General features: G+C 40.8%; 1 protein-coding gene across 50 annotated transcripts in view; it reads left to right on the forward strand.

The window, feature by feature from the left end:
- The window catches only part of TTLL5 (tubulin tyrosine ligase like 5), a 280,660-nt gene that overhangs the window by 99,692 nt on the left and 164,381 nt on the right, over positions 1–16,587 (forward strand). For all 50 annotated transcript variants that reach the window (XR_011532902.1, XR_011532901.1, XM_070593608.1 and 47 more), the window contains 5 exons: positions 84–241; positions 1,195–1,501; positions 5,999–6,119; positions 8,794–8,940; positions 10,049–10,152. Coding sequence is in view for 48 of the 50 variants with exons in the window: in XM_070593608.1 (XP_070449709.1) it covers positions 84–241; positions 1,195–1,501; positions 5,999–6,119; positions 8,794–8,940; positions 10,049–10,152 (837 nt within the window). In the remaining 2 variants the exon portion in view is untranslated. The remainder of the gene's footprint in view (positions 1–83; positions 242–1,194; positions 1,502–5,998; positions 6,120–8,793; positions 8,941–10,048; positions 10,153–16,587) is intronic.

The raw sequence follows: 16,587 nt of genomic DNA on the forward strand, positions 1-16,587 counted from the left end.
CAGTCTGTCATCATTACAGAATTCTGTCATAATAAAGGAGAGAATTTTCTAAAGGCTGTAGCTACCATATTGTTTTTTCCTAGAATGGCTGCTGATGGAGCACCAGAATTGAAAGTCGAGAGTATGAATTCAAAGGCAAAGCTGCATGCTGCTCTTTATGAGAGGAAGCTCCTGTCTTTGGAGGTGCGAAAACGTAGACGTCGGAGTGGCAGATTGAGGGCAATGAGGCCAAAATACCCAGGTACCTGCTGGTGAGCTTTCACCAAACTCTATTACCCAGATCCTGCCAGACTGAGTTAATCAGCTTCTTAATTAATACTTAGTGAATCAGAACCTTACTGATCACGTATACTTAATTTTTTTGTGTAGGCTTTTTCCTCTGAAACTTAATTTGAAAAGGATGGTAAATTTTTAAATCTTCCACTCTATAATATTTGTACTGAAGAATATCTGAAGCACACACATTTGGCTTTTGTTCTTATTCCAGCATCACATAACTTGCTGATACTTTAGAAATAATATTAGCTTCAGTTTAATGGAATCCTAAGCATTATTGTTCAGGTCTTTCGTGATTAAATATTAAGTCCAGTTCATCCTTTGATATTGCCGAATGACGTAAATGTTTTAAACATGAACAGACAAGGGGGAATTTCTTTCTCTTCCAGATTCTCCCCTGTTATCGGTCTGTTTGTCACTGACTGATTGACTGACTTCCTTTTTTTCTCCCTCCTTCCCTGGTTTGTTTAGCACCTGTATCAGATGCATTAGTCACTGGGGTTTCACTGGTGAATTAAAAAAATATGGTCCTTGTCCTCATAGACCTTCCAAGGCAGTGCAGTAGAAGGATGATGAATAAACATAGGATAGAAAGTTATTCCCTTGCTCTTTGGGCCTCCGTGAAAGGTGCCCTTCAAAAACCTCTAATACCCTCTAGAGATTGCTCTGTGAAGATAGATTTTGTCTTAAGTCATGAGACAGCCATTGGTATTATGATGAGAAACGTCTCTAATAAAGATCATTAGTAGGTCTTTAGACTATATAAGATTGGAGAGTAACATGTGTATGCTGTTAATTTTACATATTTGTGGTCTTAGTTAGAGAAATGGGTTTTTACCAAAAAGATAAAAGGAAGGTATTGGGAGAGTGGAAACTTTAATCCTTTTTTCAGCAACATTAGTGATTCTTCGCATTTAGTGATTACTCATCCAGCTGAAATGAATGTTAAAGCTGAGACAGAGAGTGAAGAGGAGGAAGAAGTTGCTTTAGACAATGAAGATGAAGAACAGGAAGCTTCCCAGGAGGAGTCTGCAGGGTCCCTTGGAGAAAATCAAGCCAAATACACACCCTCATTGACCGTTATGGCAGAACATTCACCCAAAGAAAATGCCGTGAAAGTTCCTGAATGGAATAATAAAGGTGAACAGTGCTGCAAAATTGAGACTCAGGAGTCAGAGCCTAAATTCAACCTGATGCAGATTCTGCAAGATAATGGCAATCTTAGGTATGTACCTTTTGTAATTATCATAGTAAAATTGATAACAACTAAATTGTACAGTGTACCAGGTACTGTGCTGGTGTCTTTTCAGCCATTTTTCAATTCTTAATCACAGCAGTCCTGTGAATAATGACTGTGGTTTGATATTATTGTTAATAAGGAAACTGAGCCTTAGAGAGGTTACTTGTCCAAGGTATAGAGCTGTGATACAAACCCAGGTCTCACTGGCCCGACAAATAATTGCTGGGTTTTAGTGTCAGTCACTAAGAGCAAGGAGACAAGCTTGAGACAAGGAGCTCAGGAAGCTCATGGTTTAGTATGGGGACACTTAAAGAGCGGGGCTATGACCCTAATATGGACAAAGTGCTCTGAGGATACAGAAAAAGGAGTGATTGATCTTGCTTGGGAAGATTAGAGAGACATTAGGGAAGAGATGATGTTTGAACCAGACTTTGATTGATGAGTAGGGCTTCAGGAGGTTTGGGAGGTGACAGCTAAGTGTGGGAGTGCTAGTGGAGGAAATAAAGGCACAGAGGTGTGATAGTACACTCATTCATCCCGTCCCTTCACAAGTATTTATTGAGCACTGCTCTGGGCCAGCAATTATGCTAAGCTGTATGCTGTCAGCAGTGGAGACCAAGACAGGCTCGTGGAGCTTATGATCTAGTGGGGAAGACTGACAGTACACAAAGAACAAGATAGTTTCAGGCAGTAAGAAGTGCTCTGAAGACAATAAACAGGGTGTAATGTTAGAGTGTAATTAGGCAGAGGGTTTCTTTAGATTGTGGTGTTCGGGCACGAAGAGGTAACCTTTGAGGTGAGTCTTGAATGATGAGGCGGAGCTAAGTCGTGAATATCAGGGGGCAGAATATTGCAGGCAGAACAGCAAGTATAGTGGCCCTGAAATTGAAATGAGGTTGGCGAGTTTGAGAAATACAGATTAGCGTGGTGGAGTTACATGGAGAGAAGGGTGTGGTAAGAAATGAGACTAAGAAGTTGGATGTCATTTGATCCTAAAGGCCTTTAGGAGGAGCCTGGACTTTATTTTCTAGATGGATAATTTTTAAGCAGATGAATGATATGGTCAGATTTTGAATTGGAAAGTAAATTCTGGTTGCGTTGTGGGTTAGTGATTGACAAGAAGAGAACTAAAGGCAGAGAGGTGTGTTAGGGGGTGTTAGAATAGTCCAGAGCCAGGAAAATGAAGGCCTTGACCCAGAGCAGTGGCTATAGGAATGGAGAGAATGGGATGGACTTAATGAAATTTGCAAGTTAAATTGACAGGGCTTGGTCTCTGTAGATGTAAAAACTCCAAGAGACTGAATTTTCCAAATTTGGCAACTTGGTGATGCCATCAGTCAGTATGAGGAGCAGAGGAGTTGATTTCATTATATGCTTTTCATTGGGACACCGTGAGGTGGAAGTGCTTTGGGATGAAGACGTCCAGTAGATAGGTGAAAATACAGCTTTGAAGGCAGAGTTGAACAGTATTATACAGTTGGTAGTTACAAACTTCAGAGTGGATAAGCTTGTCCAATTCAGTTTAGTTCAGCAAGCTTAGACAAGGAGAAAAGGAAGAGAATTGAGCCCTGGGAAAAACCAGTGTTTAATAGTAAAGAGACCAAGAAATAGCAGTTAGAGGGGTAGACATAAAACTGGGAGGGAGTACTATGGTAAAAGCTACAAGATGAGAGTTTCAAGCTGTAGAGTGCTTCAGACATCCCAGAGTTAGGATGGGGAATGAAAAGAGACTCCTGCCTTTGGGACCTGGGATGGACTTTAGTGGGTGGAAGAGAAATTCCAAGTTGAAGAAATAAGAAAGCAAGTGTCAGCTTTTTCAGAGGGGTTGTCGATGAAAGGAAGGTGAGAATGCATGAGAGAGAGGAAGCTAAGAGAGAAAAGATTTTTTAAGGCAGGGATTCTGGAGCTTGTTTATAGACTAGGGGAAGGATTTGATGGCAAGAGGATTAGAGATGCAGACATGGATATATTGAAAAAGAAGGGTCCTAAAGGGAGGTGGAAAGAGGCCAGTGGAGGGGTATCTCTTCCTGTAAGTCAGAAAGAAAGCACTGGAGGATGAATGCAGTAGTTAGAAGTTAAAGGGGAGGGAAATTTAGGTATTTGTGCGTGATGCCTTTGTTTCCTAAGTTAAAGGTCAGTTCTTATGCTGCAAGGGTGGAGGGCGATCATGGGGTCTAGGGGGTTGGAGGAAGAGAGTTAAGCTTTGGAACAGTGTCGTGGAGAAAGAGAATAGCACATTGAACTGTGTCAGGAGACCTAGGCTCTGGCTTCTTAGTACTTACCAACTGGCTGTGTGATCATGGGCAAGTCAGAGAGCTTCTCTATGCCTCAGTTTCCTTTTCTGTTAAGCGAAAGTATGGGGTTAGACAAGTGTCTTTCAAACACTTGTCTTTGTGTGCTTTCTGGAGGGGAAGAAAGATTCCACTGAATTGGAATAGAGCATTTGAAAACCACTGGACTGTATTCTAAGGTCCTTTCCAGCAACAACATTCTGCTTAGCTGTTATAGAAATAAATTATTTCTTCATAAATGTTATGGATCTCACTTTCAGTGAGTAAACTGTTGTAATTGCAGGGTGTGTTAATGTAAGTCAGTGGTTTTCAGACTGGGTTTCCTGGAGCCGTCTGTCATTCTCTGGGACATCTCAGTGTTACTGAGAGGTCTGGGGGAGGTCCATGGCAAGGATTTGAGGCTCCAGGCCCCAGTCCCATAGTTGTATATTTTGTATACCAAGGATCCACGTAGGCTTTTATTGTTTAAAAATAGATTACTTCAGTATAGATCATTCTAGTTTGCATTCTTTCATCTTTTTTTGGTTTGTTTGTTACAAATGACTAGCTGACCAATGTGTCCACTAACTGAGAGACAACTTTAGGATGAACCTTCCGCAGTACTCTTTAATAAGGTTTATAGAAATGGAAAACTCAATCCTTGCTCATTTGACCTGCAACCAAATGATGATTGAAATCTCAACTTCCAAGCAATAATTCCCTCATCTAAAAATCCTTCTTGTTTTAGTATTAGAGAGCTATTCAATAAAATTAGATATTCTGTTACATTTGGAGGTGGCTGACGCATGCCATTTCTAGCTCAGTATATTACAAGTGAATTTGTTGACCAAAATTGAGAATCTTTTTCAATTATTTTGACTTGAAAATAATTTGTTGTGGAGGTAAAACTTATGGGAATGGTTGAGGGGAAAGGGGTATATCGTCTTGGGTAAACAAGAATATAATCGTTGTCCTTGCTGAGAAACATTTGAAAATATACATTTATTTCTTCAAAATCATATTGTGCTCCCATAAACTACCTCTGTTAGTAACAGAGATGTAGCCTTACTTACATTTCATGCTCTAAAGATCTTCTGTTTTAAACTCTCCAAAGCAAATCTACTTCCCAACCTGATTGCCCTCCCTCCAGTCCCTTCAGCACACACGTAGAAGCTAGACCTAGACCCGCTGAGGATTTCCAGTTTACTCTGGACGAGTCCTTCATCCTAGCCTTGGAGGAACAGTGAGGAGAAAGCATTCAGTGATTGCATGTGCGAGGACTGTAAACAAAGTTTGTGTTGGGCCCTAATCTTCGCTGATGTAATTTTGGCTGGAGTGTCAGAAGGCCGATCAGCTGAAGTAATAACCATAATCTCTCTTGAAGGAAAACAGATCTGCTACAGTTAGCAGCTGAAGTGAAAATCATCAGTGTCTCTCTCATACTTCTGTCTTCCCCACTATAGCTTCTCAGATTTCCCTGTTTCTAACCTGGACCACCAGGCAGAAATCAGCTGGGTTCTTCAGTGATGTCACTGAGGTGCTTTTTACTATATGTAAGGATTTCTTTTTCCCACTGAACATCTGGGCTCGTCCTAGCCCGTCAGTTCTACGCCAAACCCTGTTGGACCTCACTCATTTGTTCTGGGCTCCAGCCACTCCCGTCTTGTAGTTAAGAAAAGCATGGCCTTAAAATTTGGTCTCCAAAGTTCCTTTGTAGGATTTATCTATTTCCTGCTTTGGAGGCTTTTGCACACCAGAAATATTAGTTGCCATAGCAAAGCCATACTTTTGCACTAACTGATAAGTATGTTCTTAAGGGCCTCCAAGGCAGAAAAATCCTTCCACATTAATACAAAAGTTCTTCTGAAGATTCAGTACTTTTTCTGTCCATTCCCCCAAGAAAGTTGTTAAAAAGTTCAGAAATAAGTTATAATAGAGGGAAACCTGATTTTTCTATTCTTGTTTGATTTTTTCCCCCCATGGTAATAATGAGAAAATAAATAGGATTCTCCCTCCCTGATTCTTGTAATAGAAAAAAAAGTCTCGTGTACTATTGAGAAGGAATCTTTATTCAGTGACTGTGTGAGGGGCTTCGTTTTTCTTGGCCATCCCAATAGAAGGATCCTCAAAGGCCACTTCGAGAGAGGGAAGTACATATTTGCTAGGCTTACCTTGCTGTCTCATAATGGTGTGTTGTTTTGGATTTCTATAGCAAAGTACAGGCCCGAATAGCATTCTCTGCCTATCTCCAGCATGTTCAAATTCGCCTGATGAAAGACAGTGGAGGTCAGACGTTCAGTGCCAGTTGGGCTGCCAAAGAGGATGAACAGATGGTGAGGCTCTTCTTGTTGGAACCTTTTTACTTTCCCTTTTTCTTTTCTTTTCTTTTTTTTTTCTATTAAGGTAAAGAGCAATATGTTTTTCTGATAAAAGAATTATTCCATAGTATAGGTTATAGATTTCTCTTACTTTAATGTGAAGTACATCTTGGATCTGGAGCCATGTACATCACACTATGTGTTGAGCACGTCAGTTTATTTCGTTCTGAAAATAGGAATTGATTGCTCATTAGATGTCAGGCCCTGTGCAAAGCCCTCGAGAAGAATAACAATTTATAGAGGTCTTTCTCAAGCAACTTCATGTTTTATTAACACTTTGAGGGAAGCACTATCGTCCTCATTTCACAAATGAGGAAACAAAGACCCAGAGAATGGAAGTAACTTGCCTGTTGTCCCACAGCTTATATGCGAAACTGGAACTTGAACCCAGATATTGTAATTGTACATTATTTACTCTTCCATTGTTTCCCTGCATCATAAGGCATTTATTTTCTGTCCTGAGGGATCAAATTAGCTCTTGGAAAGTCCGCACTTTATCATAGGCCCTCTAAAAATGTACCATCCTCCATTTTAACATTTTTTCTTTACTAGTTGTTACTTTATAAAGTTCTTAGATTACTGGAAACAAACTTTGTAGTAATTTTTACTGCATATCAGTCATTTGAACATGCCTAGAATTTAATATTCTAGCAAGGTTTTTCTTTTTGGGTCAGAATGACAGGGAGCTTCAAGCTCTTTGGTAAGGTCAATGATTATAGAAGAAGGCACAGTCCTTCCATAGCCTTTATAACCACAGAGATCTGTTCTGAAAAGAGAAGGATGTTTAAGTATGAGAAAGCTGCATCGTTTATCCAACTCAGTGGTGACCCTACCATAATCTTCAGTTCTCCATATACAGGAGGCATACAGGGTGCCAGGCTTATTATAAAAACATGATGGATATCCCAGAAAACAACTTGTGAATTTAAAGTAGCCAATACAACCCGGAGATATAACCTTGTGTGTTGTGAATAATCCTTCAACCATCAGTGGAAAATGTTAGTTCTGCTCTTTCCAAGTGGAAAATTGAAACTGCCTTTATTGAGAGTCAGTTTGTCTGCTCCACTATGAAAAAATAATGTTTTAATTTAGTAGCTTTAACCACTCTATAGTAAAGACGGCAGAGTAGAACCATGAAACCCAACCCTCTGGTTGTGAGGCTCCTTCTTTATGCTGGAGTAAATTGGCACCAAAAGACAATGAACCCAAATCAAATTCAAGAAGAAAAAAATAGCTCAGAGGAGAATAACCACTGCAACTGCTGGCTTGGGATTCACAGAGGATTTCCATGGGGCTTTTTATAAGAACATTTAGGATCATCACTGCAAAACTTAATCCTAGTTCTGTGCATTCCTTTTTGAAAGTATATCTAGAGAGCAAAGCCTAATCCCATTACCTGATGATTGTGGCCTTGTTTATGAGGAAGGTAGGTGTAAAATTGCCTTCTCTGGTCCTGGTTAAGATTAGAAATTCTTTCTCACATAGCTCACAGAAGGCACGTCAATAGAAGGTCCCAAAATCTACCATCTTAAGGGGATTTTATTGTGTTTGGAGTGGGAAGGAGGGAACAATCATCTTTAAGGCCCTTGTCTTTGCAAAATCTCTCTTTGAAGCGTTTGTGATGTTATAAATGAACTGATTGGTATGTGTTCAGATTTCAAAATCCTTTACCCCATCTTGGGTGAGCTGCATCCCTTCTTCCCCTGAATGACCTTCCACTGTGTCCTCCTCACCAATCCCAGCTCTAAAAGCTCCGTTATACTTGGGGAAGGAAAAAAAAACACTATCACCTTTCAAGCATTATAGTAGTTCTTTCTTTCCCTTTATCACTAAACTTTTTAAATCAGTAGTTTCTACTCTTCACCGATATTCTTCATTACCCATGCGTTTCTTAACCCCTTCCTTCTATTCCTTGTACTCTACTGAAAGTGTTCTCTTGAAATTATCTCACAGTGACCAGATCCAGGGCCTTGTCTTGGTCGTGGTCCTTTGCAACTCCAGCCTCTTGGAGGCTTTTGACATGGGACCCTTTCCTCCCTTGTTTTGCGTGACACTACTTTCTCCTGGCTTTCCTTTCTGCATTTCTGGTGTTTCTACCTTGGGGTTTTTTTCGTTTATTTATTTATTTTTTTTCTGATTCTTCCTCCTCTTTCCTATCTCTAAGTATGAATGTTTCTGTATTCTTTCTCTGCCTTCTCATTTTGGTGACTTATCTGCTCCCATGGTTTTAGTTTCTACTACCTATCCTTGAATGCTACTTTCCCTAAATAGCTTTGTTTGATTACCCTATGCAAACAATATCTGCACTCTTAATTATTATAGTACTATTTGTATATGAATTATGGTTCTTTTACAGCCACTACTTTATTACATAGTTATTTGCATACATAGTTGATTTTGATTTTCTGATTGCCAGTTTGTTGAGGGAAGAGAACGTTTCTTTTGCTTTGTTTTGCTTTGCTTTTCTGTATCCTTCTTATACCTAACATGTTTGCTCTGGGTCTTATCTGTTGACATGTATAGTATACATACTCCTCTCACATCTCTGTTGTGTAATCCCTTTATAGCTTGTCTTCTGTTGCTTAGCACCATCCCTGCTTTTTTCCCGCCAATGACTTGTAATTTGTAGGAGCTGGTGGTTCGTTTCCTCAAGCGAGCATCAAGTAACCTCCAGCACTCACTGAGGATGGTATTACCCAGTCGACGATTGGCACTTCTAGAACGCAGAAGAATCCTGGCCCACCAACTGGGTGACTTTATCATTGTGTACAACAAGGTAGGTGGTTTATTTGTTAGTCCTGTGCTTTAGTTTGCCACACACTAAACAGGCTAGAAGCCTCTGTCCAGCTGAACAGAGAGGTCCTTCTTCTCTTTTCTAGCATCATCATCCCCCATGTGTGACTGTTATGGGGAGCAGAACCTCACTCCTTAACCCAGCTGGGCTGAAAAGCTACTGTTACTTCTGGAGGTCCAGTGGCCATAGTTAATGCTTATCGAAAGACATACTCCTTTTGAGCACTGTTACACCTGAGATGAATCCTGGGCTATGTGATTGCATTGTCATTGTTGTGCCTGTAGACAGTGGTGAACTGACTATTTGGGAGCAAATTTGAACTGTGGATTTAATATAATGACATAATCTTCTTTCCCGAGAGAGTTATACTTTTTTCTCTAGAACGTTTTATACAGTGACATCACTTTACAACCAAGCCCAGGAAATATACTATTTAGTTAGAATATTTTGCAAAGCATCTTATAGCCAGGGGTTTCAGAATGCTTTTAGAAATATCATTTTTGGGGGAAAAAGTAGTATCGTCATTTTGCGGAAAGGAAAGCTGAGGCCTGGAAATTTAAATGGCTTTTGTAAAGATGTGTCGAATGGCTAGTAGAATATCAACACACCAAATCCATAGCCGCAGTTTACTCCAGATCTATTGAGAATTTTATGTCTTATATAAGTGAATAATTTATTCAGTTTGGATGCTTGTATAGGAGTATCTTCCAAGAGCTATCTTTCCTCTCCCTAGTTGTAACAGAATACAGTGTCTCTGTTGTCATACTCTTAAAGCTACAAGTGTGACTGTAGACATTACTAAGCTACTATGAAAAGCTCTTTTCTCAATGGACTAGGTGAGTAGAAAGTAAAAACATGATAAAAACTTACATTTATTCTGCAGCTTTTACTTGGGAATTCCAAAGTGTTTCATGAAATAAGGGAAGAAAGTAGTATATCAAATTTATAGATGGCGAAAGTGCATGGAGGAATTAAATGTCTTTGCTATAAAGACAAGTTAACCCAGGGGTCATAAAACAAGATGATGAAGTGTGCATTTATCAGGAGTCATTTTTATCTTGTTTTTCTATGGGTGTTGGGGACTGGGTAGGAAACAGAACAAATGGCTGAAAAGAAATCGAAGAAAAAACTTGAGGAAGAAGAGGAAGATGGGGTGAATACGGAAAACTTTCAAGAGTTCATCAAACAAGCAAGGTAGAAGACATTCTTGGTTAATAAAAACTGTCGTCTTCCATCTTCCATACTGCTTCATTGAATTCCCAGTATTCCCCTTGTTTCTAACATGTGGATGTGGGTAAAATCACTCTCAGAAGGAGAAAAGAGTTTCCTAGGCTTGGCTTCTCCATATCTCAGCCAATTACGTTGCTGTTGTCATGGTTTCAGTTATCAAAACACTGCTGCTGGGTATCTGGGCTATATTTCTAGCCAGGCTTCAAAATACACACCACTTGAAGTGCTGAGCGAGCCCTTTGGAAAGTTGAAGTTAGAGGCTTCTAGTGTTTACTGGATATGAATTTATCCCTGACCTACTGATGCAGTGGGGATGACCAAATTTTGCCTACACTGAGTGGGTTGAGGAATTGGCAATTTCTCAGCACTCTGAGGGTTACGCCTAATTTATATAAAATAGAGCAAGTCCTTCATGCTTAGGGCTGGTCTCTAGGGATTGAAAATCTCAACATTTGGCTCTCTATCTTGATACAAATCAGGCAGGCCATTTTGTCCATTTACAGTGTGTTTCCAAAGGAAGAGGTAACAAAGACATTTAATTTTAAATTTTGTAAGACTCACACTGGAAGGCCTTATTCTAAATTAGAGAGTTGTACAAAACCACTAAAATAAAGGATAAACATCGATATAACACTATTAATTAGGCTTCCCCTATCTAAGTCGCAGTAGAAAATCAGGCGTTGAAAATCAGTAGAGTTAAGTCAGATGGTGGTTTATCAATCACCAGCATAGTACGATCTGTGTTTAATACCTCCAGACTAACTGTAGCCTCAGTATCATGTGCTTAAACTCACAGCAGACAAACACATCGCTTTGCAGGAGTTCATAATTGTGTAACGTGATTTTGTTGACATTCTTGGGTCTTGAGTGACATGATTGATAAAGCAGGTATAGAAACAAAAGAAGAAACAGTTATATAAATATCATAAACGTGGAAAAGAAAAAAACTAGATTATGTTCAGAAAATGGCTCTACTTTTAAAGTTAAAAGAATAATTTCTACATCTTCCTAGGGATATATATAAATGTATAAATATGAAAAAAGAGAGAAAAAGAAACCTTTTAAAAGTGATGTGTAGGGGCCGGCCCAGTGGCGCAGCAGTTAAGTTCACATGTTCTGCTTTGGCGGCCCGGGGTTCGCCGGTTCAGATCGCGGGTGCAGAAATGGCACCGCTTGGCACGCCATGCTGTGGTAGGCGTCCCACATATAAAGGAGAGGAAGATGGGCATGGATGTTAGCTCGGGGCCAGTCTTCCTCAGCAAAAAAGAGGAGGATTGGCGGCAGATGTTGGCTCGGGGCTAATCTTCCTCCAACAAAAAAAAAAGATGGAAAAAAAAAGTGACGTGTAGTCCCCTATCAGGCCTAATGGGGTACTAAAAATGAATAATATATACTATTCACTGATGATATAGATTTGGAGATAAAATACATTGGAACGTATTTACTACTGATTGTGGATTAAATGTTGGTTGTTGGCAATATGTGGTAGCATCAGTCTTTTTTTTTTATTGAGGTCATCTTGGCTTTTAACATTGTGTAAATTTCAGGTGTATATTATTATATTCCACTTTCTGTATAGACTGCATGGTGTTCGCCACCAATAGTCTATTTTTAATTTGTCACCACACACATGTCCCCCTTTATCCCTGACACCCTCTCTCCACCCCCTTTTCATCTAGTAACCACTAATCTGTTCTCCTTATCTAAGTGTTTGTCTTCCACATATGAGTGAAATCATACGGTATTTGTCTTTCTCTGTCTGACTTATTTTGCTTAGCATAATGCTGTCAAGGTCCATCCATGTTGTCACGAATAGCACAATTTTGTCTTTTTTTATGGCTGAGTAGTATTCCATTGTGTGTGTATATATATATATATATATATACACCACATCTTTATCCATTCGTCCATTGATGGGCACGTGGGTTGCTTCCATGTCTTGGCTATTGTGAATAATGCATCTTTTTGTATTGTTCATTTCGTGTTCTTTGGATAAACACCCAGTAGTGGGATAGCTGGATCCTATGGTATTTCTATTTTTAGTTTTTTGAGAAATCTCCATACTGTTTTCCATAGTGGTTGCACCAGTTTGTGTTCCCACCAGCAGTGTATGGGGGTTCCTTTTTCTCCACATCCTCTCCAACTCTTGTTATTTCTTGTCTTGGTGATTATAGCCATTCTGACAGGTGTAAGGTGGTATCTCATTGCAGTTTTTATTTGCATTTCCCTAATAATTAGTGATATTGAACTCTTTTCATGTGCCTGTTGGCCATCTGTATATCTTCTTTGGAAAAATGTTCATATCCTCTGCCCATTTTTTCATCAGGTTGTTCATTTTTTTGTTGTTGACTTGTATGAGTTCTTTATATATTTTGGAAATTAATCCCTTGTCAGATATATGATTTGCAAATATTTTCTCCTAGTTGGTGGGTTGTCTTTTCATTTTGTCGGTCGTTTCCTTTGCTTTGCAGAAGGTTTTTAATCTGATGTAGTCTCCTTTGTTTATTTTTCCTTTTGTTTCCCTTTGCTGAGTAGACATACTATTCGAAAAGATATTGCTGAGACTGATGTCAGAGTGTGCAGCCTATATTTTCTTCTAAGAGTTTTATAACTTCAGGTCTTAAGTTTTTAATGCATTTTGAGTTAATTTTTGTGTATGGTATAAGATAATGGTCTACTTTCATTCTTTTGCATGTGGCCATCCAGTTTTCCCAACACCATTTATTGAAGAGACTTTCCTTTCTCCATTGTGTGTTCTTGGCTCCTTTGTCAAAGATTATCTGTCCATAGATTCTTTCTGGACTCTTTATTCTGTTCCATTGATCTGTGTGTCTGTTTTGATTACTATAGCTTTATAGTATAATTTGAATTCAGAGAATGTGATACCTCCAACTTTGTTCTTTTTTCTCAGGATTGTTTTGGCTATTCAAGGTGATAGTTTTTGTCTTTTAGTACTTTGAATATGTCATTCTGCTCTCTCCTAGCTTGTAAGGTTTCTGCTGAGAAATCTGCTGAAAGCCTAATGGTGGTTCCTCTGTAGGTTATTTTCTTCTCTCTTGCTGCCCTTAATATTTTTTCTTTGTCATTGGCTTGTGCCAGTTTTACTATTATGTGCCTTGGACAAGGTCTTTTTGCATTGATGTAATTAGGAGTTCTATTGACTTAGTGTACTTGCATGTCCAGTTCCTTCTCCAGGTTTGGGAAGTTCTCAGCTATTATTTCTTTGAATAATCTCTCTGCTCCTTTCTCCCTCTGTTCTCCCTTTGGGGGAGAACATAATCCTTATGTTTATTTTCCTAATTGAGTTGGATATTTCTCAAAGAATTTCTTCATTTTTTAAAAATCTTAGTTCTCTCTCCTCTTCCACCTGGATCATTTTTAGGTTTCTATCTTTAAGCTCACTGATTCTCTCCTCTATAAGCTCTGCTCTATTTTTTCTGCTTTCTATATTGTTTTTTATCTCATTAATTGTGTTCTTCATATCCAGAATTTCTGTTTGGGTTTTTTTTTTTTTTAGAGCTTCGGTCTCTTTGGTGAAGTATGCCTTCTGTTCATTAATTTTATTCCTGAGTTCATTGAACTGTCTTTCTGAGTTTTCTTGTAACTTGTTGAGTTTCTTTATGACAGCTACTTTAAATTCTTTGTCAATCAGATTGTAATCTTCTGTAACTTCAAGTTTGCTTTCAGGAGAGCTGTCATTCTCCTTCTGTTCTGTCGTGTTACTGTAGTTCTTCATGGTATTTGATGAATTGATCCTCTGCCTATGCATTTGTGGTAGTAATCACCTTTCTTTTTTGGGTACAGTTTTGCTTACTTTGGTTCTGAGCTGCTTCTGGTTCTATTTGAGAGCCTGCACTTTCCAGCCTCCATTGCCTCTGCTAGAGGCATCAGCAGTGCTTGTGCTGCTTTTGCCTCTGAGGTTGCTGGTGCCTTACTACTTTTGATGTCACTGCAGTCTCAGGTATTGCCACCAGGGTCACTAGGCTCTGAGCAATTCTGCTGCTTCCAGGTCACCTGGGTCTCATGTTCCCCCACTTGTTCTTGGGCTTTCCATGGGCTTGGGTGCTGCTGCCCTGTGCTCCACCTGTTTTGCTGCTCTTGGGTTATCTGGGGGTGCTGGCAACCTCTGCTGCCGGGGGCTCTGGGTCCACAGGTGTCGCTATTGCTGGCCCAGATTCTTGTATGCAGCCCTGCTGCTGGTAGAGCTGGTGTTTGGGGTGCCGCCACTGGGGACTGGGTCACTGGTTTTTCTGTGGTTCCTGAAGCCTCAGGTTGCAGGTGCTACCTGCCACTGCTGGGGGAGGAATAGAGGGTAAGCCACAAGTTTTCACGCAGTCCTGCAGTCTCTGGTTGCTGGCGCCCACCTGTGTACTTTTGGAGACCTCAGGTCAGGGCACCCTGCTCCTGCGGTGAAATCCACATTTTGGTTCCTGTCCCCACTGCTGAAGATACTAGTGCCACTGCCAGGGGAGGAGGAAGGGGGCTGGGTCACTGGTACTGCTTTGTGTCTTGAAGCCTCAGGGTGTGTGTGCCACCCACCACCACTGGGGGAGGGCAGGGGCCACAGCCTTTGGTTGTTGGCACTAGCATGTGTGCTGGTAGCCTGCTCTAAAACCTCAGATCAGGATATCCTGCCCCTGCAGAGGAAATTTATGCATTGGATGTAGTCCCCACTGCTGGAATGACTGGCGCCACTGCTGGGGGAGGGAAAGGGGCCAGGTCTCTATTCTGTGTCCTAAATCCTCAAGACGTGTGCCACCTGCCACTGCTGGGAGGGGCAAGGGCCACAGCTCTGGTTGCCAGAGCTGGCACGCACATGCTGATGCTCTGCTCTGAAACCTTGGATCGGGATTCCCACCCCTGCTGGGGAAATTCATGCATTAAATATAGTCCCCAGTGCTGGAAGGACTGGCATCACTACTGGGGGATGGGAAGGGGACTGGATTGCCAGCTCTGCTTTGTGTCCTAAAGCCTTAGGTTGCCGGCTGTCCTGTGTGTCCTAAAGCCTCAGGACATTTGCACCACCCACCACTGCTGGCATGGTGGGCAGGGGCCAAGCCCCAGGTGCCTTGTTTGCCCTTGCAGCCTTTGCTCACTGGCATGCTTGCTGGCATGAGGATTCATGTTTTGGATCACTGCCACTGAGGGAGAGGGAGGGGGCTACTCCCCTAGTTCCACTGCCTCCTTGGGGTCCAGTCCACCCACCTTCAGGTGTCCAGATGCATGGATCACTCAGGCGCTCTGTGTGCTGTGCAGGGAGTTCTTTGTTGGTCACTTGATGTCTGACTGGTTGTAGCTTAGAGGGTGGAGACAAGGGGAATGACTCACTGTGCCATGATGCTGACGTCACTGCACATGAGTTATTTTCTTATATTTAGGGTACTACACAGAGACCTTTATCAGGGTTGGTAAGTTCACACACGTGCAGGAGTCAGGCAGGGAATTATAACTCATAAAGTGGGCAGAGGATAAAATGGGAGTTCTAAAGCAGCTTGTATTTTGACCAGCCTTAACCTTTCCCTTTCAGGGTTCTGCGCAGGGCCAAATAAAACACACTGACAGGCAGAGGCAGTCACCCATTTGCAACCTCAGCCTTAGGTCTTTGATAGTTCCTTGAGGTGCTTCTCTTGTGGCACTTTGCTGCTTTGGAGACCTTGAGGTTTATTCTGAGACTCGTAGAAGCAGTTTCCTAGGTTGTCGTTACAGTGTATCCTGAAGACTGGGTATAGGTTCTTTGTAATAAGGCTGGAGTGCTTTGCTTATTTGAAGGCCATTTATTTGGAACCTAGCCAGGCTCCAGGAAAAAATGCAAAAGGCCATTGAGAAGCTGCTACAAATGTTACAAACTCCATGCATAGCATGTTTACTGGATGAATCCTCTAGGTCTTCATCTATTTCCTTGTACTTTCCATTTTGTAGATGTTCGTAAAGAGTAGATCATTTCAATAATTGAAGTGACCTTAGAGACCATCTAGTTCACTCTCTTTCATTGTGTAGTTGGTTAGGGAATTCTTCCCTGGTTAACATTGGTGGGTCTCTCTATTTCTGACACTGGTAATTAAAATGACAAGTGAATACACTTTAATTATCTAGAAGTGGAGTGGGCAAACTGTGAAGGGCCAGATAATAAATATTTTAGACTTTGCGGGCTACATGTGGTGTTTATAGAAAACTCTTCATTAAAATATAAAAATCCTTCTTAGCTGGGAGTCAGACGAACACAGGCTGCTGGTCAGGCCTGGCCCACAGTCTGCAGTTTGTTGACATCTATCTAGAGCATGGCTGTCCCATAGGGCTTTCTGTGTTGTAGCCACTGAGTACTTGAAATGTGACTAGTATAACTGAGGAAAAGAATGTTTACATTTATTTAATTTTATTTAAATTTAAATAGTCACATAT

Source organism: Equus przewalskii, chromosome 25 (assembly GCF_037783145.1).
Source record: "Equus przewalskii isolate Varuska chromosome 25, EquPr2, whole genome shotgun sequence".
Taxonomy (NCBI): domain Eukaryota; kingdom Metazoa; phylum Chordata; class Mammalia; order Perissodactyla; family Equidae; genus Equus; species Equus przewalskii.